Source organism: Amborella trichopoda, chromosome 4 (assembly GCF_054954075.1).
Source record: "Amborella trichopoda isolate Santa Cruz 75 chromosome 4, AtrichopodaSantaCruz75HAP2 v2.0, whole genome shotgun sequence".
In the NCBI taxonomy this organism is placed as follows: Eukaryota; Viridiplantae; Streptophyta; class Magnoliopsida; order Amborellales; family Amborellaceae; genus Amborella; species Amborella trichopoda.
The window spans coordinates 55,424,896-55,447,401 of record NC_142339.1 but is presented as its reverse complement, the minus strand read 5'-3'; the positions used below and the strand labels follow the sequence as shown (position 1 = coordinate 55,447,401).

At 41.2% G+C, this 22,506-nt stretch overlaps 1 protein-coding gene across 3 annotated transcripts in view; it reads right to left on the bottom strand.

Annotated features, from left to right (window-relative positions):
* LOC18422162 (RNA-binding (RRM/RBD/RNP motifs) family protein) overlaps positions 1–22,089 on the bottom strand; it is a 40,068-nt gene extending 17,979 nt beyond the window's left edge. The window contains exons 1-9 of one of the 3 annotated variants that reach the window (XM_011623333.3): positions 21,923–22,089; positions 21,518–21,607; positions 21,109–21,241; positions 20,943–21,003; positions 20,054–20,090; positions 19,099–19,229; positions 18,863–18,946; positions 7,498–7,579; positions 5,555–5,685 (exon numbers count right to left, since the gene is read on the bottom strand). In XM_011623333.3, the coding sequence (XP_011621635.1) occupies positions 5,555–5,685; positions 7,498–7,579; positions 18,863–18,946; positions 19,099–19,229; positions 20,054–20,090; positions 20,943–21,003; positions 21,109–21,219 (637 nt within the window). In that variant the 5' untranslated portion in view covers positions 21,220–21,241; positions 21,518–21,607; positions 21,923–22,089. Of the gene's footprint in view, positions 1–5,554; positions 5,686–7,497; positions 7,580–18,862; positions 18,947–19,098; positions 19,230–20,053; positions 20,091–20,942; positions 21,004–21,108; positions 21,267–21,517; positions 21,608–21,922 lie in introns of all 3 variants that reach the window. The other 2 variants (XM_088865804.1, XM_006826977.4) reach the window with 2 other exon arrangements.
* Positions 22,090–22,506: the final 417 nt, after the last annotated feature.

Sequence of the window (22,506 nt, the reverse complement as noted above, 5' to 3'; positions counted from 1 at the left end):
TAAGTTAGGACATATGGGTCAATTGATTATCTGTATATACACTTTTTGTCCTTGGATTGCTAAATAATACTATTAAGAGGTGCATGGGGCCCACAAAGCGGTGGTTTTTTTCAGAGGGAGGAATAAGGGAAAGGAAGCTTTTGCTCCTTTGTTAGGGTTTGAGAAAGAAACCCTAGGTTTATTATACCGGTTGCGTGGGTTTGGCCTGAATTACTGTCGTTTTCTGTTTTCCATCAATTTTCCTACATCAAATACATTCAAGCTTCTCAACTACCAAGCATGGTGCTTAAAGAATAGGCAAATTAGATTGGGATAGAACTTATTTTTGCCTAGCTAGTATTACTAGCCTGGCCATTAAAATTAACAAACCTCTCCATGGGTTCAACCACCCCTCTCAATGACCAGGTCAAACAAGCAATGACAAAAACTGATGTCAAAGGATCCACCTTACATCACATGGGCACCACTGCAAACAATGTCAATCAGGATTTCCCACGCAAGCACACTTGCAAATGCTGACTCAGTGACCCATAGCAATCTTGAAGATGCAGAAGATGTGTCAGCAAAAATTCAGAAGATGAAACACTTCTACACACGTTCAGGTTCAGCTTGAGAGTAGATTGGTTAAGGTATTAATAATGCAACTCCACATCCTAACCTCAGTCTTAACACTAAACTACCAACCAAAAAAACAATTTCTGGAGATGCTGAAACACCTATTCTCCAACAGGTTTCAGCAATCCGAGGCTCACTTTCCAATTTGAAGCATATGACTACAGAAGATGACTCCCTTAATATGATGTAGCATACCCCTTGCCCCATTTGACAAGTTATCAATGTTCTTTACATGCAATCACTGCATGTTGAAACACTGATCGAATCCATTCAAGCTCCAGCCATTATTCATTTCTCTACATTAGTTGTCCATCATAGTAGAGCTCATACATCCTCCCCGGACAAGCCCCAAGTCTATCATAGACCACGTCCGGTGCCAACTAGTGTGCTCATGACCAATGTTCAAAAACACGGAGGCGGTCGCCTAGGCGGTTTGGGCTCTAGGCCACCTAGGCACCTAGGCGCCTAGGCGGGCGCCCAGACACAAAGGCGGCCTGCCTTTTGGGGAACTGCATATCCTTCCGGATTTTTGGCCCCCCCACACCTCCCCCCACCTCATTTTATACAGAAATGATTTTTTTTATTTAATAAGTTTTGTATATAATATATTGTTCAGAACTCAGAAGTCAAAAGTACAGATAAAACATAAACATTTGCGATTTTAGACTGTAAATTAAATAGTTAAAGTTATGGTTTATGGATCATACAAGTAAACTCACATTTAAAACTAAAAAAAAAGGGTAAAAAACAGTATTCACTCAATTTGGGGGCAATGGAGTTTTTTTATTGAATTGCTTTCCCAAAGACCCAAACCACATATCAAAATGGGTAAGTAATAATGCAAATAGTCAATAACATATCAAATATATATCATAAAGTATCACAAAAAAAAAACACAAATAGCAAAGAATAACATCATAAGACATTGTGAAAAAAAACAAATACATAACCTAATAAAACTATTGAAATATACCAATCTTCTTGAAGTGGAATCAATATCGGGCCAAATCCAAATGTTTTGGTTCCCAAATCTCCTCTTTTACAACCACTTAAAATCTCAAAAAGATCGGGGATGAATATCCTATAATTTCATGACCATTCGAGGAGGTCGAAAAAAAATTTCGATCTCTCTACAAATCTTCAAAATATTGTTTTTTCAAGTTTCCTCTCACTCTAAACTTCATTAACAGTGTTTTGGGGAGCAAGAATGGCTCCCAAACCCTTTTCCCCCCCCTTTAGGGGGTAAAATAACGATTTTAGACATTACCCGATTTTTTTTCCGCCATTAGGCGAGGCGGCGCCTGCCTTTTATGCTGCCTAGGCGGGCGCCATGAAGGACCCGCCTTAAGCAGGCCGCCTAGTCCACGACTTGGCATTTTGGGAAAAAAGCCGCCTAGGCGGCCGCTTAGGTGACAAGGCGGTCGTTTTTTCGTTCATTGCTCATGACAAAAGATCAAATGAGAAAGTATCATTTCAATTTATTTCAATGTACACTTGAGAATCTCCTTCACCAATATCCGCCAAATACCATAGAAAGAGGGGCTCCCTTGAGGCCCAATGTATAACATTGAGGGAATCACGCTAAAAAATAAGAGGCAAAGAATCTTCATATGGCCTCAACCCCATTCGAACCACCAACTCTTTAACATGGGGTACAGTCATGAGTCCCCTCTTGTGCTATCTCTAATTACTACTCCCACACTGGCAAGAAGGCCTAGATTATCTAGGAAGCTACCATCGAAGTTGGCTTTGATGGTTTCAACCAATAATATTAAGACCGGACCAGTGGCCAAACCAGTGGTAGAACCAATCTAGTCAAACTGGACCAGTTCAACAGTCAGAGCGTCAAGTAAATAAAAATTAAAATAATATAGGAAACTATAGAAAATTTTGTGAAAAATGAAAAAAAAAATTATGGAAAACCAGAAAATATGGAAATTTAAAAACAACTCAAAAACTTATTGGGAAGTTTCATCTCAATAACATATAAAGTTATAAACTATAAAGAAAACTGAAAATATACGAAAAAAAGACAAAAACTCGTAACTAGAAACAACTACCATGGTTCCCTATTTTCCATAGACACATCTAGTAATTAAATGATCAAAAAGATTAAAAAATTCATTTCTTTATATAAAATTATAAATAGGAAACATTTCTTTAGATCAAATTATAAATAGGAAACATCCTCCATATATGAAAATTCTCCATATTTCAATTGAAGCATTAAAAAATAGATAATAAAATGAGACAAGTAATTGAAAAAAAATCAAAAAACCAAATAGTTATACAAAAAAAATGCACAAAATCCACAAATAAGAAAGCGCCTACAACAACTTAAAGATTACAGCTAAAAAACCTTCATAATGAATGCAAGAAACACCCATTGCAATTATTTGGGGAAGAAAAAATCATTATTTGTAAAAACCTTAAAAACAAAAAAAAATCAAATTTTTACCTTTTTAGATCTAAAAAACATAACTAAAGAATAAAGAGAATGGACTAACTTAGGGCTTGAGATCTTCGGATTTCGTGGCCAGAACAACCTCTGAAAGTCGCAGGTCGATCATCCAAATTTAGGGTTTCTTCAATTTAGAAAAAGAGAAAAAGAATCATCAAGATTCAATCTCTTTCATAAACGTGTTTCTAAACTTGAAAACCGACCAAAACATTATTATTTTTACCAAAACACCCCTTATCTAAATCAAAAGGATGAAAAACCCCAACTAAAAATGGTTTAAATTGCCAAAAGAAAAAAGGGGGGCAAATTTCAGTATTTTTTAGTCAGTATCTAGCCTGGCTGGTTTGGTAGTGGATTGATGGACCAGCCGGTCTAGACATTGGACAGGACAATCCACCGGTTCAATGGACATTCTGATCCAGGAGGTTCGACCAGAGCGGAATACACGCCGATTCACCAGTATACTTTCCGGACCGGCTGGTCAAGTCCAGTCTTAGTTCACCGGTTTCAACATCAGGAGGGGCACAATAAGCTGTGGTATGGATCTAGACTTAGCTCTTAGAGCAGCCGTCATCAAATCAATAATGAAATCCTAATTCCGGAGCTCTCACCCCACAAAAACTGGCTTTAGTACGAACCAAGGAAATGATCACATCTCTTATTCTCTTGTAAGGCATGGCGCAGTGGGTTGTAGGCCAATAAAGATGGCACTATTATGTTCCTTCCAAATATCGTAAAGGATCGCTGGAGGCACAGGTTCTCGAGCAAGGACCCCTACCAACATTCTTGCAAACAGTTACTTGGCAAAAGAGGTTGTGACAAAAATATATTTGGTAGTTATTCATTTTGACACAACCAACTCTGTTTCGTACAGACTCATGTTTGCATTAAAAGTATTACATGGACATCCAAGTTCGGCGATCAATGATAGGACATATAATTAACAATAAGAAAAAAAAAACCTTCAAACATCAGGCAAGGGCCACCGAGGAAGGCATCACACAACTCATTTGAAATAAACCCAGAAAAAACTCCACACGTGTCAGGTAACACATCAATGAATTAGGAGTGATCCACTGTTTCCTCAGCTTCTCAACAAAAGAAGCATATGCAGGGAAACTAAAAGCCTCAGTGCTGCAAACGATGACAGGTAAGAGCTTTCTTAAGTTTTGCCAGCCATCCAAAAGCAATTGCTCTTGGTGTGGCCATGGACCATATCACTCATGCAAGTGGGCTAAGCGCTGTGCACAAGAAAAGAGCAAAAAGATCCCAATGAGATTGTCCCGACCTTTTAGAGAAAACTGGCCAACCACTCACAGTATATTGAAGCTACATTCCTAAAGGTTTCTCCGAAAGGAAGAACACCACTTTGATAGACTACCCTCCCAACCCCCCACATCACGACCTCCCTCAATCCCCCATCGGCCCATCCCCCATCTCCCCCCCCCCCCCCCTCCCACAAAAAAAAAAACACAACTAAACTTAAAAGGAATCCCAAAATACCATGAAAGGGTTGGTGCCAACCTGGTAAGGGCTGGGAATCATGACAACCAAAAAGCTGCCCCACACCAAGAGTCAAGCCAAAAGAGTAGTCTCACCCCATTCCTCACTCCAAATCTAACACCCTCCTTAAACAAATAGTCCACATTGAAAATACCTCTAATTCCTCCCAAAATAAAACTTTTGATTCCACCTTTAAACTCTCTATGATAACAAATGACTAAAAATACACCACAATCTCCAACTCTAAAAATAAATAAAATAGCTAAAAAAATTGAACTCCAATTTTCTAACGGCATCAGAGTGTGTAATGAGTGTAGCGGAGATGAGGATGTTGAGATGGATGAGTGACAAGACAAGAAGGGATAGAATTTAAAACAAATTCAAAAAAATTGGGAGAATTTAGGTGTGGCACCAATAAGCGATATGATGAGAGAGAGTAGACTTAGGTGGGCTGGCCCTATGTGGCGCCGACCAAGTACAGCACCTGTTAGGAGGTGCGAGTAAGTTCAAGTGGAAGGACTTAAAAGGGCAAAGGGTAGGCCCAAAAAGACATGATTGGAAGTAGTTCGAAAAGATACAGGGACTTATGGCTTCACTGACGGTATGACCTTTAATAGAACAGAATGACGGAGCGGGATTCGCGTGACCGATTCCAATTAATTGGGAAAAGGCTAGGATGACGATGATGATGATCAGAGTGTAATGTTACATCAAAATCCAGAATCCATATATTGTTCTCCCTTATTTCATGAAATGATAATAGAAGTGAAACTGCTTTGTATAGCTTTATAAAGGAACTTGACCCCATATACTAGGGGTAGCAACAACAATCACCATAGCACATGGCCAATGATGATTGACCTCTATTATCATCAAAATTCATTTTATTGAATCTTAAATATACAAAAGCAAATCCAAATGACTATCACATTATTGTCCCATGAATAAACAAAATTGGCTGGAAATATTACAAACCATGGAATTCAAGATCTTGTTTCAAAAGCGAAGCAATAGAACAAACAGAACCAATTTCCCCAGCACATCGAAACACTTCTTCAGCCATCTCAGCACCATCAAGCCCACCAAATACAACGGTTTTAGCAACCCTGCAGAAAGACCATAAGGCCCATTCATTATGCAAAAGAAGCCATTACATTTAACTTAAACACCATTGAAGCATCTTATAAAACAAAGAAAATTTTTCAAGTTCCTTGTGACATAAATGACCATTAATATGAAAAAACAGATTTCACAGACACATCAGTGACAAAGCAACATTCGAGTACTGAAAGACCACAGAAAGCTACAACAGGATCTGCTGCTAATTGTACGTCTGGATTTGGATGCAAGCAGAAAATAAGTGCATTATTTACATTTTATAAACCAAAGGAACTCCTCTACAACATAACTTCACCATTTGTAGAATTTGAGTACAACTTGACTTTGCTAGTTACTCAAACCAGTATATGAACTCGAACAAATCCACGCCTGGGTAATGGTTTATAATTAAAGATCGCCACCTTCCCAAATACTCACAACTAAGAACTTCAATAAATAAAAGATTTACAGCTCTTTTTTTAAGAGAATAACATATTTACAGCTTTTACACATGCAACTCCCAAATGGAGTACTTAAAATAAGAACATTCTTTATTCTCCCTGGTTGATCAAAAGATGTTAATCAAGGTATGTTTTGAAGGAACGTGGTCGAGTAACAAGAAAGTCATAATGTCATATCTCATCCATGTATCGAGTAAGTGAAATTAGCATTTCAAAGTTTCCTTATTTTTAACTAATGAATTTTTATTTTTTGAAACAAGAAACCGACGCAAATTTATATCTATTACCTGAACTCATATTTGTCACTTCCAAAGTTTTGATTTGGATAGTTCACCTATTAGTGTGGATAAGGTACAAGGGCCACTCAAAGATTACTTATCTTAGTACATTTTGTAACAGACATAATCTTGGTATTCCAATGGGATCCACTGCACGAGTGCATAACCGTACCCAAGTTCCAATTGTGAATCTTTAACACGGTTTCCTAGAATAAGCTATCCAACAGTTTCAAACTATTTCTTCACATTTTAATGTAACGTCTCACAACTTTCTCAGTTTAACTTCAAGTTTTTTTATCATGATCTCGGAATTTTTTTATTTTTTTATTTGCTTAAGAAGAGAGCATCTCACATCTTTCTTAGTTTAACTTCAAGTTTTTTTACCATGATCTCGGATTATTTTTTTTGCTTAAGAAGAGAGCATCTATACATGTATCATCTGATTATCATGGCTAACAAACACTTGCTGCATCATCTTCAAATGAATACATCACAAATATATATATAGCCAAGAAATGCATACAGATACATCTATGAATAAATGATTCCTAGGTCATAATGTTCAGTCATACCATATTTTGTTCCATTGTAAACAAATACATCCATGGATGGTTCCACAAGCCCAAGCAATTTATGCGCCATTAGTATTTTTTGAAGAAGACAGGCACGAATTAATCCAGCCTTTATATTCACTTTAATAAGAATTAAACATTATAAGCAAATATGGTTATTACAAAGGGTTATAAGCAAACAGATGGCACGCCAAAAACAGAGTTATATCATATTAGTAAGGGAAAAGAAAACATTTGAGAAGAGGACCTAATAGGAGTAATGGAAGGTAACTACATCTAATCAGCTAGCCTGAAGCAATATCCACCCTAATGTCAATGAAAATTTCCAGCATAATTTACATACAAGATCCTACAAATAAAACAAATGACAAAATTAATAGCCATCAGGATAGCAACGATTTTTTTGTTGAGTTAGGACAAAGATGCTTTGAGTTCAATGAAATTTGTGAAAAGCCCTTTTTTTGAGGGGAAACAAGGGCAAGAGTTTTTGCAAATATAAAAGCAAGCACCTCTGCTTTTCAGAACCATCTCCTTTGTTCACAAGTTTATTGCCAGAAGCATCCATTTGTTGCAGAGAACCTTCTGATTTTCCTGAAAATAGAAAGGAATTATAATAAAAGAAAGATATGACCCAAGTCTATGAATCCATTATCCAACAACAATGTCATCATTTACTGCAATGACTTCACACAAACAAACGCAAGAACCTGTCATTCTTGTAAGTATGATCTTGGCAGTACCTCATTGACCGGTAAATTGGAAATAAACCTATTGAAAGTGGATGTCTTGCATCCAAGGCCAAAAAATTCGGCCACTTAGGCAGCCAGCACACATGGCCATAGTGAAGTAGCCTAGAGGTGTGACCTAGGTGGATTTGCCTAGGTGCCCACCTGGCCTAGGTAGAGAAAATGCCCTCCATCAAGGGCAAAATATGTCACACCCCCCCCCCCCCCCACCAAAAAAAAAGAAAAAAGAAAAAGAAAAAAACCATTTTTGATCGTTTTAGAGAGACAAAAACCTCCAGGACACAAGATTTTTGAGATTTCTGAAGACTAGAAAACTTTTCAAACTTATTTTGTCGTCGATTTTTATTTGTCTAAGGATCGAAAAATTGATTTTCATTCCTAAAAACTAACCCCAATAAAAGATAAAAAGTCTACTACATCCTTAAACATCAATTTTTAAAGATAAAATACATAAAAAATATTTTAATCAATCTAATTCTTGAACGTCTCAGATGCGAGATCATTGTCTTCATGATATTCGGCAATAGTGACTTCTTTTAACAAAGTTTTAGTTTTGTTTTTCAGGATTTGATTAGGTGGAGACATCTTCTTCTAGTTCCAATAAACGCTTTGTCCAAGGTGGAGATACGAAGCATGCCCAAATCCAAATGAAAAGAATTTTGTTGAGTGCAAATTTTGTAAGAAATGCTACAACGTCGGCATTAATAGATTGAAGAAACATTTGGTTGGGATTAGAGGGGAAGGAGCCCGATGTACTAAAGTCCCAGTAAAGTCAGGAGAGAGATGTAGGCCCATTTGCAGTGTCAAAAAGAAGAAAGAAGCGGTGAAAAAAAAGGCTTGATGACATCAACAGATTGGTTGATATTTGGTGAGAAAGAGAAGAGAAGAAGTATATGCTCAAGAAGGAAGCTCTAGTAGTAAGCAATTGAAGACTGGGCAGCGAAGGTCTCAAGCAAAGCGACTTATGGATTCTTACCCCCCCCCCTTCCCCCCCACCCCAAACAAATCTTGAGAGTTCGATAAAAGGGACAAACAACAATAGACAACCGCTTCAAGAAATAACTAAAGGAGGTCCTACTCAATGCAACTAGCTTAAAGAGCTTCCAAATCATGATGGACACTGTGCAGCAATATCAGCCAAAATATAAGGTTCCTACACAATATGATCTTAAGGAGCCCTACTTAAAAAAGAGGTGCAACTCACCATCATTGTTTCAAGACCACAGAGATGCATGGGGTCAGTATGACTCACCATAGTGACCTACACATGGACCGCTAGAAGGCAAAGGAGTGTTATCAACTTGAGGGTGAATTGCCTCATGGGGACAATGTTCTTGTAGTCCATTGACACATTAGAGAATATTCATGATGCAGTGTTTACTCTTAATATGGGAAAAAATGCATTGAGGAGGTGGGAGAGAGTAATGTAGCGCAAGTGGTTATACACATGGTTGCAGACAATGTGAAGATGAGGAAGCCACATATTTTTGGACCCCAGAAGCTCACTACATTGAACCCATGCTTGACGCGATTAGCAAAATGAAAGCAGGGCCTCAACTCTTAAGAAAGTAAGAGCGATCACGATATCCAGATACAACCGCAAAGAGCGATCACAGTATCCATATACAACCGCACCTATGCGTTGGCCTTGATGAGGAGGTTCAAAAGAAGGACTTGGTAGGCCTAGGTTAACTAGATCTGTCGCCTCTTAATTTGTCTTTGCAGTCTAATTTGGCCCAAAAAGACAAGCTCCAGGTCATGTTTGTATCTTAAGAGTGAGAGCAAGTGGGAAGACAATGACTGAGTTTTTTGAACAAACTTTTAGCATGGGGTTATCCAAACTCTCCAGGCCTTCGAACCTTTGGTTAAGGTTTTGCACATTGTGGACAGTCTATGGGTCATATTTACCGAGCAATGGAAGTTGCCAAGGAAGAAATTATGAAGAATTTTGGATATAATGAAGAGCATTATTCTCCTATTTGAAAATTGTTGAAGAAAAATGGAACTCACAGTTAGAAAGGCCCTTTCACCTAGCAGGGCATTATCTCAAACCTGAATATTTTATGATAATCCTTAGATCAATACTATTGGATGTTTTATGCTTGCAATCAACAAGTGCTTAATGAGACTGATCCCTAATATAGAAGAAAAATACTAAGTGTCAATGGTGCTGGACAAGTACAGATCATCAAGATGGAGATGCACGGAATTGGCAATCAGGCAAAGCAAAACATTCTTTCCAGTAAGTTTAAAGTTTGCTTCTCCATTGTCATTTGTGATTAGAGTAACATTCTTTCCAGTAAGTTTAAAGTTTGCTTCTCCATTGTCATTTGTGATTTGAGTACTTGGTTCTAAGCCTAACTTCTAAGTATCTGATTTGACTTCTAAATATAGCTATATATTATCATACACTATTTATTTTTATATAATATTGTAATGTAGGTTAATGGTGGACAATAACAGGCAAAGTGCTAGTTACTTGTAGAGGATGGCTATGTGCACAATCAGCTTGAAATGCAGCTCATTTGCTTGCGAGGCAGAACTTTAGTTCCTTTGGGATGGTAATTTCTTGACTTATAAGCTGGCGAAGAGATTGTTCTCAAGATCTATGTTGTGGTTAAAAATTTCCCGTTTTAAAGAGAGATAGGGTTTAGAAGAGATGAAGGGCAAGCGTCGCCATTACAGGCCTTTGCTAACCTGGAATCACATTACGACCTGTATCCTAAGACGCACCTTCCTCTTTCCTCTTCTATTTTACCCCTTGTTCGTCTTCCTCCGAAGACTCCTTCCCAGCAAGCCAGTAGCCGCCTTGCCTCTTTTGCCCAAGTAGTTGCTGCCCCCAAACCAGCCACCCTCCTCTCCTCGCTGCCTCTTCCTCTCCTGTACCTCTTTCTCTTTCTCCGCTCTTCCCTTTCTATGTTCCCTCCTCCCTTGCGGCCTCAGAGGCTTACAAAGCCAGGCTTGCAGCCTCCCTCGTGGGTAGCTTGAAGCCTAGAAGGGATGACCTTACAGGTATAGAGATTTGGGACCTTACAGGTATAGAGATTTGGGCCGGGCCAAAGGCCATTGGAAGGAGCCTAATATCATTTACAGTCTCCGGCTGACAGGTCTTGTTCTCCTTCCCATCCTCATCAGGAGCCCAGCTTGCCCTACAGAAATCAGTTGCTCTTTCTTTCAAAGGGGCCTCCAGCTCCCTATGGCCTTGGTCTCCGGAAGATGGTTCCTTCAAGAAACAGCGGATCTGGCTCACCCTTTCCCATATCCCCCTTCATGTGTGGTCACCTGAAACCTTCAGGAGAATAGCGGCTGCCTATGGGTCTCTCATCTCCATTCACTGGATCTCCATTGAATCACTCCCCCTGGGAGCCATCCGCCTGCTCTTGGAAGTCCTTGACTCACAACGAATCCCCCAAACGGTGTGGCTTGAAGCTGAGGGCCTCTTTTTCCCCGTCTCTACCTCATGCCTCGCCTACCTCCCCTAGGCTCTTGCGACAGGAAAGTCCTATTCCGGTGCCGAAAAACCCAACGTCTTGGACGGTGGTGGCAAGAAGAAAGCGTAACAGACGTAGGCCTCTGAGACATCCCCCTGACCAAGGCCCGCTTTAGTCGGGAGGTTAGTTCAGCTACAGGACCCTGACCCGACTCTCCAGACTAAGGGAGGAACACCCGAAAATGACACTGTAGAGTGGCCCGCTGATTCGCACCAACCAGGGAAAGAAGTCATCAAGGACTCTACCCCCCCCTCTCTCCTTCGCCACCCTCCATGCGCCCCATCTTTTCACCTACCCCAGACCACCTGGCAGCCGATAAGGCAGTCCCCACGTCCTTATCCTTGACGCAGCCGCCCTCCGCAGTCCAACCGTCCCCTCCCGGGTACGGAACGCTGCCCTCGCCACTCCCCCCCATGTCGCCCTCACGCATCGTGCCGGAGCCCCCATCGCCCCTAGGCCACGAGTCTTTGATTCCACCGGGAAGAGCGTCCCCTCGCCGTCTCCATCTTCCTCCCCTCCCCTCTCACCTTCACTTCCTTCCTCCCTCCTTCCAGTAGAAGCTCCAAGAGTCCCAAATGAGCTGAGCTCTACGTCTCCTCAGCCACAGGTTAACTCGAAGGGACCCCTTCTTCCCTTCTTTCCCCACCTAATCCCTCCTCCCCCGCACCCTTTCTTTCTCTCTCTTTGGCCTTTTTCCCCTAAAGACCTGACTTTCCCGGCCTGAAGCTCTCGGACCCTGTTCCTCCCAAAGACTTGGTCCCCCTTGGATTAGTTGCAGCTTTCTCCATGGACCCAGCCCCTCCTGACCAAGCTTTCCTTTCGAACCTGCTGACCCCTCACATCACCTTTGTCCCTCACCTAGTCCATATCCGTCACCTCCAAACCATCCAAGTTGGCCCCCATCCTTTCCCTTTGCCATTTCCACCTACTCCTCCTTCCAATCCTACGTTTTTCTAGCCTACCTCCCTTACTCCCTTTATTCTCTTTCCTCACAGGGCTTGTTTGCACCCTCTGCCCTCTCGCTTTCACCCTCACCAGTTAACTCACCCCTTGGACCCCCTCCTTTCCTACCCTTTCCCCCTACCGGCGCCCCTCCTACCTTCCAACACTCCCTTCAGCAGGCATCGTCAGTGTCTGCTATTGTGCTCCTTCCCCCTCTCAGCTCCCCCTCATTCTTTTAAAACTTCTCTCGTGACGCTTCGCCTAAGCGTGGCACTTTGCCCCTCCCCTCTTTTCCCACCGACCTCTACCCGTCTAATCCCTCCTCTACTTGACCTGAACAAGCCCACCCAGAACACAATGATCTCCACAAGCTCCTAGTTAGATACGATGGATCATCAGAGAATTTTCTGGACTCTTTTCATCCGAAGGATCCAGCTCAGTCTACTGCCCAAAGCTTGGCCTCGAAGGAGTCCAAGGCCCCCAACCCCCCTTGCTTCAACCAGTTCCCTCAAGGATCACTCCTAGATTGTCACCTCTTCTTCCCAAGTTTCGCCTGATGCAACTCCTTTGGAAGAAGGCAGAGAAGACCACCTAAGGGAGCCCAACAGAGAGGGAACGAACACAGTCGAAGACAGGATGCTTTCGATGTATAGACTCATGGGCTTCGAGTACGAAGGCCCTGAAGGTCCAGCACAGCGGTTCTTGACAGCTGACGCCCAGAGTAGGATGCAGGTGAGACACAGGGGACAGAGGGAACTCAGCAACCTCTTCACTTCCTTAACCTTTGCTGGTAAACCCTTAGATTCCTCTTTGCCATTGGCCCCAGAGAACCACCCAAGGAGTTCCCTTAGATTAGCCTCCTCCCACCTCCTTCCTCCTAACTCATGAAGTTCCTAATTTGAAACGTGAGAGGCTTAGGTCAAGCCTCTAGGAAATCTGTGGTTAGAGCCTACTCCTCTTTCTCCCTCTATCCTAGCCCTAGTTGAAACCAAACTTCCTGATCCTATCCTCCAGCTTGTCCATCGTGTGTGGGGCAGAAGACCTTGCCAATGGATTTCGATGCCGGCAACAGGGGCCTCAGGTGGGATTTGGGTGGTATGGGACCCCTCCGACTTGACCCTTAACAACCACCACATTGGAAATTTCTCTGTCACTCTCTTCCTCACCAACATTTCAGATGATACTCAATGGAAATTTACAGCAGTCTACGGCTCGAACTCTAGTTCTCTCAGGCATAGCTTCAAAACTGAGTTGGACCACATCTCCTCTCTACCTCATCCCATCTGGTGTTTGGGAGGCAACTTTAATGTCACTCGTTGGTCCTACGAAAGGAATACCTCCTCCTCGTTTACTCAGGAGATGATTGATTTCTCTGACTGTATCAGCCAAAATGAATTGTTAGACATCCCTCTTCAGAGATGCCAATACACGTGGTCTAACTACTCTACCAACCCGACCCTCTCCAAACTTGACAGGTTTCTCATCTCAGTTGATTGGGATGAGAAATTCCTGAAAACCACATCCCAAGCCCCAAACCGGCGTCAAATCATTGCCCTATCCTCTTGGATACCAATGCTATCAACAAAGGTCCCAAACCCTTTCGTTTTGAACTCCATTGGCTGCAAGACCCTAACCTCTTTTCACTGGTCCAATCCTAGTGGAACTCCTTCGCTTCACAGGTGTCTGGTAGAGCAGGGTTTATCCTTCAGACCAAGCTCCAACTCCTAAAGTCTGCCCTAAAAACTTGGAGTAAATCCTCCCCTGCAAACTTTTCCCTCCTCAAAGCCAACCTTCTTGAAACATTCAAGAACCTGGATGACCTCGAGGAAACACGACCCCTGGACCCATCAGAGCAGGAACTTAGAACCAAAACTAAACTGGACTATCTCTCAACCATCAAAAAATAAGAGACCTACTGGGATCAAAGGTCCCGAGTCTCCTAGCTGAAAGAAGGGGATCTCAATACAGCCTATTTCCATAAGATTGCCAATTGCCAAAGAAGAGATAACTCAATCTCTTTCGTTAAACACAACAATTCTTACCTTACCCAACCAGGTGAAATTGAGCAGGCCATACTCTTGTTCTATCAATCCCTTTACTCTGCCCCTCAAGGGTCGAGACCTAGAATGACCTCCCTAAACTTCTTAACCCTCCTTGTTGACCTAGTATCATGGTTAGAAGGACCCTTTTCAGAGGATGAAATAACCCTAGCACTCAATGCTCTATCCAAGGACAAGGCTCTGGGTCCATAGGGATTTCAGATTGCCCCCGGGAGATCATCCATCCAGACTTCCTTCTCTTCTTTGAAGAGTTCTTCCACAGAGGTATCCTCCACAAAGCTTTGAACGCCACTTTCTTGGTGTTGGTCCCTAAGATAGAAGGAGCCGAGGAAATTAAAGATTACCGACCTATTAGTCTCCTCAACTCCTCTTACAAGCTCTAAGCCAAAAACTTAGCCTCTAGGCTCCAACTCGTACTTCCTAGTGTTATCTCCTCCTCTCAAACTGCGTTCATCAGGGACAGACAAATTCTGGATGGGGAGTTAGTTGCCCATGAATGTATTCATTCCAGACACCTCTCCAAGGTACCTAGTCTCATCTTCAAAATCGACTGGGAGAAGGCCTACGATAATGTCGATTGGTCGATTCTAGACGAGACCATGGCCAGAATGGGCTTTGGGGATAGATGGAGAAAGTGGATGAGAGGTTGCTACTCCCATCCACATTTCTCAATCCTCATTAATGGCACGGCCAAAGGTTTCTTTCCCTCCTCGAGGGAACTCCGTCAAGGCGACCCCCTCTACCCCTTCCTCTTCGCGATAGCAGCTTAAGTCTTTAGTCACTCCATCTCCAGACTCTACCAGGCGGGCTTGCTCACAGAATTCAAGACCAACAGACAAGGCCCAACTGTTTCCCATCTGCAGTACGCGGATGACACCCTTCTATTCTTGGATGCCTCTACTAGAGAGGTCAACACCCTGAAATTGTTCCTCCATTGCTTCCAAAAGGCAACAGGGTTCAAGCTTAACATGCACAAATCCAAACTTGGGAGTCGGTTTGACCTCTACTCGAGTTCGTGCCTTTGTGCCTAGCTGTGGTTGCCAGGTGGAGGACCTCCCTTCCACGGTTCCACCTACCTTGGTTTACCCCTAAGGCTGAGCAAACCTAAGAAAAGACACTGATCGACTGCAATAGATCAGGTAGATAGACGTTTGGCAGGGTGGCAGGGTTGTTTCCTTTCCATGGCAGGCATATCTACTTTGATAAAGCCACTCTCGCGATATCTACCTCATGTCCATCTTTCACATGCCTGCCTCAGTGGCCAATCGTCTTAACCAACTTATGAGGAACTTCTTGTGGTCGGGGCAGGGGGAAAAGAACAAATACAACCTTGTTTCCTGGGACATGGTTTGCCATCCCAAAACACAGGGTGGCCTTGGCATAAAAAACCTCCAATTGCACAACGTTGCTCTCCTAGGGAAATGGTGGTGGTGTCTAGCCAACCATCCGAGTGCTCTTTGGGCTTGGGTCCTCAAGCACAAATACCATACCTCTGAAAAAGATTGGCTACCTCAAAGGACCCAAGACACAATGCTTCAGGTGCATGGAAATCTTTCTCTAAGGCATTCGCTCTCTTTAATAGGTCTATTAGTTTCATCCCTAGAGATGGATCAAGAATCAAGTTCTGGACTGATCTGTGGTTGGGAACCACCCCCCTCAGTCATACCTTCCCCTCTCTTTTCTCCCTTACACGCAATGCCAACTCTACTATAGCGGATGAGGTGGTCCTCTCTAGAGACCAAAGAGTCTGGAGCCCCTCCTTTTGAAGGAGTTTAACCGAAGAAGAGACCAGTGAGTTCCAGGTCCTAGCTTCTACTCTTCATTCTCGGTTCTTCCTGCCCCAAGGTAGAGATGCTATTGCTTGTACACTGCTACCCTCGGGTAACTTTTCGGTCGCCTCTTTCTATAAGAGTTTAGCACCTCAACCTACGCTCTCGGGTCACCCTTGCTCGGCACTCTTAAAAGTGTGGAATTCCATTGCTCCATTCAAATGTTTAACTGGCTGGCTTTTCCTCACAATGCCCTCACGGTGGACAAACCCCAGCATAGAGGAGTCCAACTCCCCAACAAATGTGTTCTTTGCGAAAAGGAAGAGGAAACCAATGTCCATCTCTTCATCCTCCGTGATTTCTCCTTCGAGCTTTGGGGTTCAGCACTGAAATTATTTAGTATTTGTTGGGCTACCCCACCATCGGTCAAGGACCTCTTTTCATATGGGGGAATCCTGTGGAGGGCAGTGGTAGCAGCAATCATCTGGTCTATTTGGCTCGGGAGAAACTCTAGAATCTTTCGCGAAAGTAAACTCCAACCTCCGGCTATCTTCCAAAGAGCTATATCCTTGGTCATCTTTTGGGCTTCAAACCACAAGATTTTTGTGGGCATTCCAGGGAGTTTCTTCCTCCCTCGATGGCTCAACCTCCTTCACCTTAGACCGCAATCAGCCACAAGGCCCAATAATGGGCAGCCCCCCCCCTCGAGGAACAATCAAGTTGAATTTCGACAGGTGTTCCTTAGGCAACCCGGGCCCAGCAGGGGTAGGAGGAATTTATAGAGACCATGAAAGTTCTGCCCTCCTCGAATGTTCAGAGCACATAGGCACCAAGGATTCCACTCAAGCCGAAAGTTTGGCCTTATTATTTGCCCTGAAAAATCATAACCCTTTATGGGGGCACACACCTCATGGTAGAAGGGGATTCCAAAAATTTGATTTCCTGGGCTAGCGATTCTACCCCTCCACCCTGGTACCTTATTCCTATTTTTGACGAGATACAGCATATTTGCAAGGCTATGGACGTCTCTTATTTGGAGGACGTCCAACGAGTACGCAGATCGGCTGGCGAAAGAAGGAGCTAGTAGACAGGATCATCCTCATTTTGAGGCAAGACTGGGGGCAGCCTAACAGTTAGCCCAGCCTTTTGTTCTTTCTTTGCACAAGAGCTTACTTTTGAAAGCTTTTTGTCTATCACCGTAAAAGGGCGGCTCTATAAGCCCTTCTTTTTGGTTTTGTTTGATCTCACAGCTTTATTAAGCCACCGAGCATTGTTGTATTATCCTTGTATAAACCTGACATCTCTATTTTTTACTGAGTCCCCGCTTGTGGGTGATTGCGGAACTGTGTTCTTGTAATTACTTACTTCTTTAATACAAGTTAACCTTCTCTCAAAAAAAATTTCTCGACTTATATAGATGATTGTCCATTTAAATCATACATATTATGTTTTCTAATTTTTTAAGTTCTAATCATGAATCATGCTTGATCTAATAGATATATACACAAAAGAGAGAGGTTTGAGCAGAAAGACTGAACGACCACCTTTTCATTCAGTCTATTCTTAAGCTTAAGGAATGCTATCTAGATCTTGCGGTAGTTGACATTACTATCAGACACATGGATGATACGTGCGAGTGGTTAGTCAATGTTGAAGATGATCCGATATTCCCTTGAGAAGACTTGACTTGAAGCGAAGTTCGTGAGGCAAATAGAAGCAAATTAAGCTTTGTGACAGCCACAAGATCTCAATATCGAGAGAAGAGATTGGAGAGAGTGAAGGAGGAGGAGGCAAATTCACAAGAGACGAGGGATGCAAAATAATATGAGGAGGGAAACAATTCTTATGATGATGGCATGGTATCATCATCAGATGCATTTGGTGGTGTTGGTAGAGATGTAGACATTGTTGGTAGTGATGATGAAACTCAATTGCCAACTTGAGTTCATCATATTTGATGTATCATTTACACTTATGAGTTTGCTTATGTAAGTTATGATTTGTCAGTTAAACTTTCTGTTTGTTGAAAGTGAAGAACTGATAATGTAGAATGTCGATTTGAGGATATGGGTATCTTTTAATTTTCTTCAGTTTTAGAATTTTAGCAGTTCAATTTCAAATTTAAAACTCGTGTATATATAAAATTCTGAGGAACTTAGACAATGTTTTCCATTTTTCTTTTAAATATCGTTTTGTCAGATAGATTGGGGGTTTTGGTATCCAACCCAATCCCCCAAACAGCATTAGGGCCTAGAACACCCAACTCCCTAGATGGGCTGCCTAGGGAACTAGTCGCCCGCCAGGCCAACCAGGCAGCAATAACCCTAGCCACCTAGGTGACCGAATCCAACTTCTTTTAACACTACTTGCTCCCATGATGAAGGAGAGAAGTATGAACCAGCCTTTACAAATGTATGTTTGGATGGTAGGTGCTTTGGAACAAGACATATTTCCCCGAGTTTGGATGCCCACATGCGTTCTGATGATCATGTGGTCAACGCTCCACCTAAAACCATCAATTGTGAATTGGAGGAAAACTTGTGAATTCACCAAGTAATGGCCCTTTATGGGTAAATACATGCCTTAACAAGGGTATAAAGTGGCACTCATAGGTACCATAAATAGCTCCCCTCTCAAAACAGAGCCGAACCATTTCCATCATGGTACCTAGAGAAGGTTTTAATCTTTGTATTGCATGCAACGCCATCCATATTTGAAAATCAATGTAAATATCACCAAGTTTTGTTGGTGAAGGCTGTTTAGGAGCTACCAAGTAAACAATACCAGATAGAAGGATTAAAAAAAATACAAATTTCAGAAACCTTAAGAAATCACATAAACAACAGAACATTGATAAAGGTCTCACTAGGTATTTTGCTCTTCTGCGACATGCTCTTGTCCTCAAGATCACCACCAGAATCTTTTGGATGGACCTTTTGCAAATCATCATCTATGCACAGTTGAAAGAATAATAAAATTGACGTGTACCATCATAACCACAAGATTAGCAAACACAAGTCAAAAAAATCAGGATTCAAGACACAAGGAATAATGGTAGCCTAGCAGATCTTAAGGTAACAGCATAGAAAGAAAGATCTAAACCTTGACTTGCTACTGACTGGCGCAATTCACGGGGTACTCGCTGTTTGGCAAATTCCACCCTAATTTTTCTTCCACCCATTACAGAGTGATTCTTTAGTTGAATGGCACGACCAGCATCTTCTATGACGGCACTACAAGACAGCATGAGAAGTCCCTCAGTATTTTTGAGCAAAAACGGCATGTGATATATCTGAAATGAGAAAGAAGAAATAGAATGTCTCGAAAATGTTGCATATGCAACAACATCATGTACAATTTTTTAAACTCTCAATCTTCAGACAATCGTAAACAACTCTTGATGGAAAAACTGTAAAACTGAGACCATGCCAACACTTGAGACAGGTAACATAACTAATGGCAAGGAATCGTAGAAGTAAATATTAGAATACGTATGAAGATAACAAGAAACCCCAATACAAGTATTTTCTAAATTTCACAGAAACTTTTGAACTATTGATAAAAAGAAATAGTTTTCAACTATGGAATTCAGCAATAAAGATTAGGCTAACAACATAAAGCCACGAAGGACTGATATCTGACACTTGATTCAAGAAATATTAAAACCAGTTTAAACAATCAAGCTGGAAATTCATCATAGGACTATAGAATACCACATGTTTGTTTTATAAGCTTGATTTTGGGAACCACTCCCAGCTCTTCTGCAAATTATTTGTTTCCAATTTGCAGTAATAAGTAACATGATAGTTATTAGCCAAGGGTGTACAAACAGAATACATATATAGAACATCAACCTTCAGACTTGATAGAACATCTGCATTCTTCAAAAACTAAGAAAGTAAACACACGTCCTATATGACATTTATTATGTAATACCAAATTTGTAAGAGCAGGCGCTAAAAGAAATGATGGAAGATATCGGTACCATACTTTTTCATAACACTACATTACAGGTACGAACAGTCAGGAAAAAGGTACTCAAGAGTAAAGAACTTACAACTGAACATATCCAAACCCTCGGTTCTCATCCGATCCTATTTATGTAAATCAAGAAAGGGAAGAAAAGGTAAATCATTAATAAATAACAGAATATACTAAATGTACGTTACACCAAACAAAAAGAAGAAGAAAAGCAAAGCTACATTCAATTAGAAGGTAGCAACTATCGAAATATTGAACCAATGATCAGTACATTTTCCATAAACAAGGCCAGTATAGAAAATGCATAATTCGAAATAGTGCATGTTTAATAAACAAACGGATCGAATCACGTAAAATAATAGAGATAACACTACGTGTAGCAAATAAGCCGATGTCCATGGAAGAACTGCAGCAATTACTAGCATATAGGCAATAAACATAGATTTAGGTTCTGCGTCCAAAGTTTTGCCACATAGGGGCCAAAATTTCAGGTGGTTAATCACAAGCTACATCAGAAAACTCAGGGCCCAAAGCAAGAACAAAGGCAAAGCGGAGCCAACACTAACAACTTATAACACAAATTCATGGGACCGCTCTTTGCTGACTGTCAAGGAATCATAGAACAACATTTCGCCTTGTCATGGAAAATGACGAAATTGTCACCACCAGCTTGATTCATCATGACCATACCCACAAAGGGAACAAAGGCAGGAATAAATATCTTAGTCACAAACCTCAGGTTTCCCTGTGCAGGGATCGCGCGCACAAATCAAAAGATACGATATCTTTTATTTTGTTTTCCCTATTTCTAATTTCAAAATGCAGCAGGTGTACTTGCTTTCATTGCACATATTCATTTAACTTGATTGTAAAAGAAAGCCGAAGTTCTTAAAAATGGAAAAAAGTATGTGTCTTTTGTTTTGTCAACTTTGAAAGTCATTTCAATAATCAGTTCCATGACATACCTTTCGTTTTAACCAAAAAGCAGCGCCTCACAGGACCCACATCACTGAAAGCTTGCTCTAACTGTAATAAGGAAAAAATACTTCATCAAATCAAATCACATAACAAGCACCAGAGGATTCATGCACAGCAAGTACCATAAACAACCCACAAACAACTGACAAGTACCTCTGAGGATGAAAGTGAATACGACAAGTTGGTTACAAAAACCATGGATTTGCAGTGGTCTCCGTCCCTTTGCTCATTGGGTTCTCCCTTTTGCAAGTTCTTCTTCCCCATGTTATTCGACTAACACAACTCTCTAGTGTGATGTCAATTTGCTCAACGTAAGCAATTAAAGAATAGCATGAATTTTCTTTGATCAATCAAATAGGAATAACACCAAACATTAAAAAGATATATATATATATATATATATTTATATATATATATAGGAATAGCATGAATTTACCACACATGTTATGCATTCCTACCAAAAAAATATAAGGATTCAAAATACAGTGTTGAAATTGCACAACTCATTAAAATTCCATCTTTAATGGTTAACAACAGCTGCAAAGGGTGAAACAACACTTACACAACAACATGCCAACCATTGTTAAGAGTGTCCCCTCTCTCAAGGAAATCCATGAAATCCAAGTTAAGTTGGGTGTTCTCAAAAAGTAGTCTGAGATAAAAACATTCAAATCAAAGGCCAAACACAGATACAATGAAGGAAACTGAAATTCTAGAGAGAGAGAGAGAGCGCTATGCACAAACATAGAAGAAGCTTCCCACACTAAAAGTGCATTAAAATCATAAAGAACAGAGTAAAAGAAAGACCACCAATATGCATTAAAATCACAAAACTCAAGAAAAAGGAAAGAAACTAACAAAAACAAAGGGGATTGCCGAACTAGTGTTCCGCGAAGAGCTCAGTAACCAGTATCCAGAATGGAAAACAGGTCAAGAGAGAGAGAATAAAAAAGGTCTGGGATTTTACCTCGGAAACCAGGACTGGTAAGATGACCGCCAAGCTTTTCGAGGCACCAACTCTCTCTCTCTGCACCAAAACACTCTCTCTCCAGGCCTTTGGGAGCACCAAAACTCTCTTTCCAAGCACCAAAATACCCTCTCTAGGCCTTTGGAAGCACCAAAACTCTCTCTCTCTCTCCACCTCTCACTCCCTCTCTCTCTATATCTCTACTTGCAAAAGTGAACCCAAACGTAAAATGGGGACATAAAAGAGATTTTTGCAACTCCAATGCCAAAATTATAACAAGTAAAATTTTGTATTTTTATTAGCGACCTTGGGAAGAAATATTATAGTAAAGATAAAGGAGCAAGGTTTGTATTACTATTAGCTCCCTTAACAATAGTGATAACAGTAAAAATTGTTGAAAATTAAACAATTTACCTACAACGCATAATCTTATTTTAACCTGTAATATTTCGTTTAGTGTTATGCTAAAATATGTATTGGTTTGAAATCTTGAACATGAGGGCTTCCTTTTAAAATTGGCACTACTTAATTAGTTTAATTTGAGCCAAATGGTATAAATTCCCTTGCTTATTCAAATTCCAAAT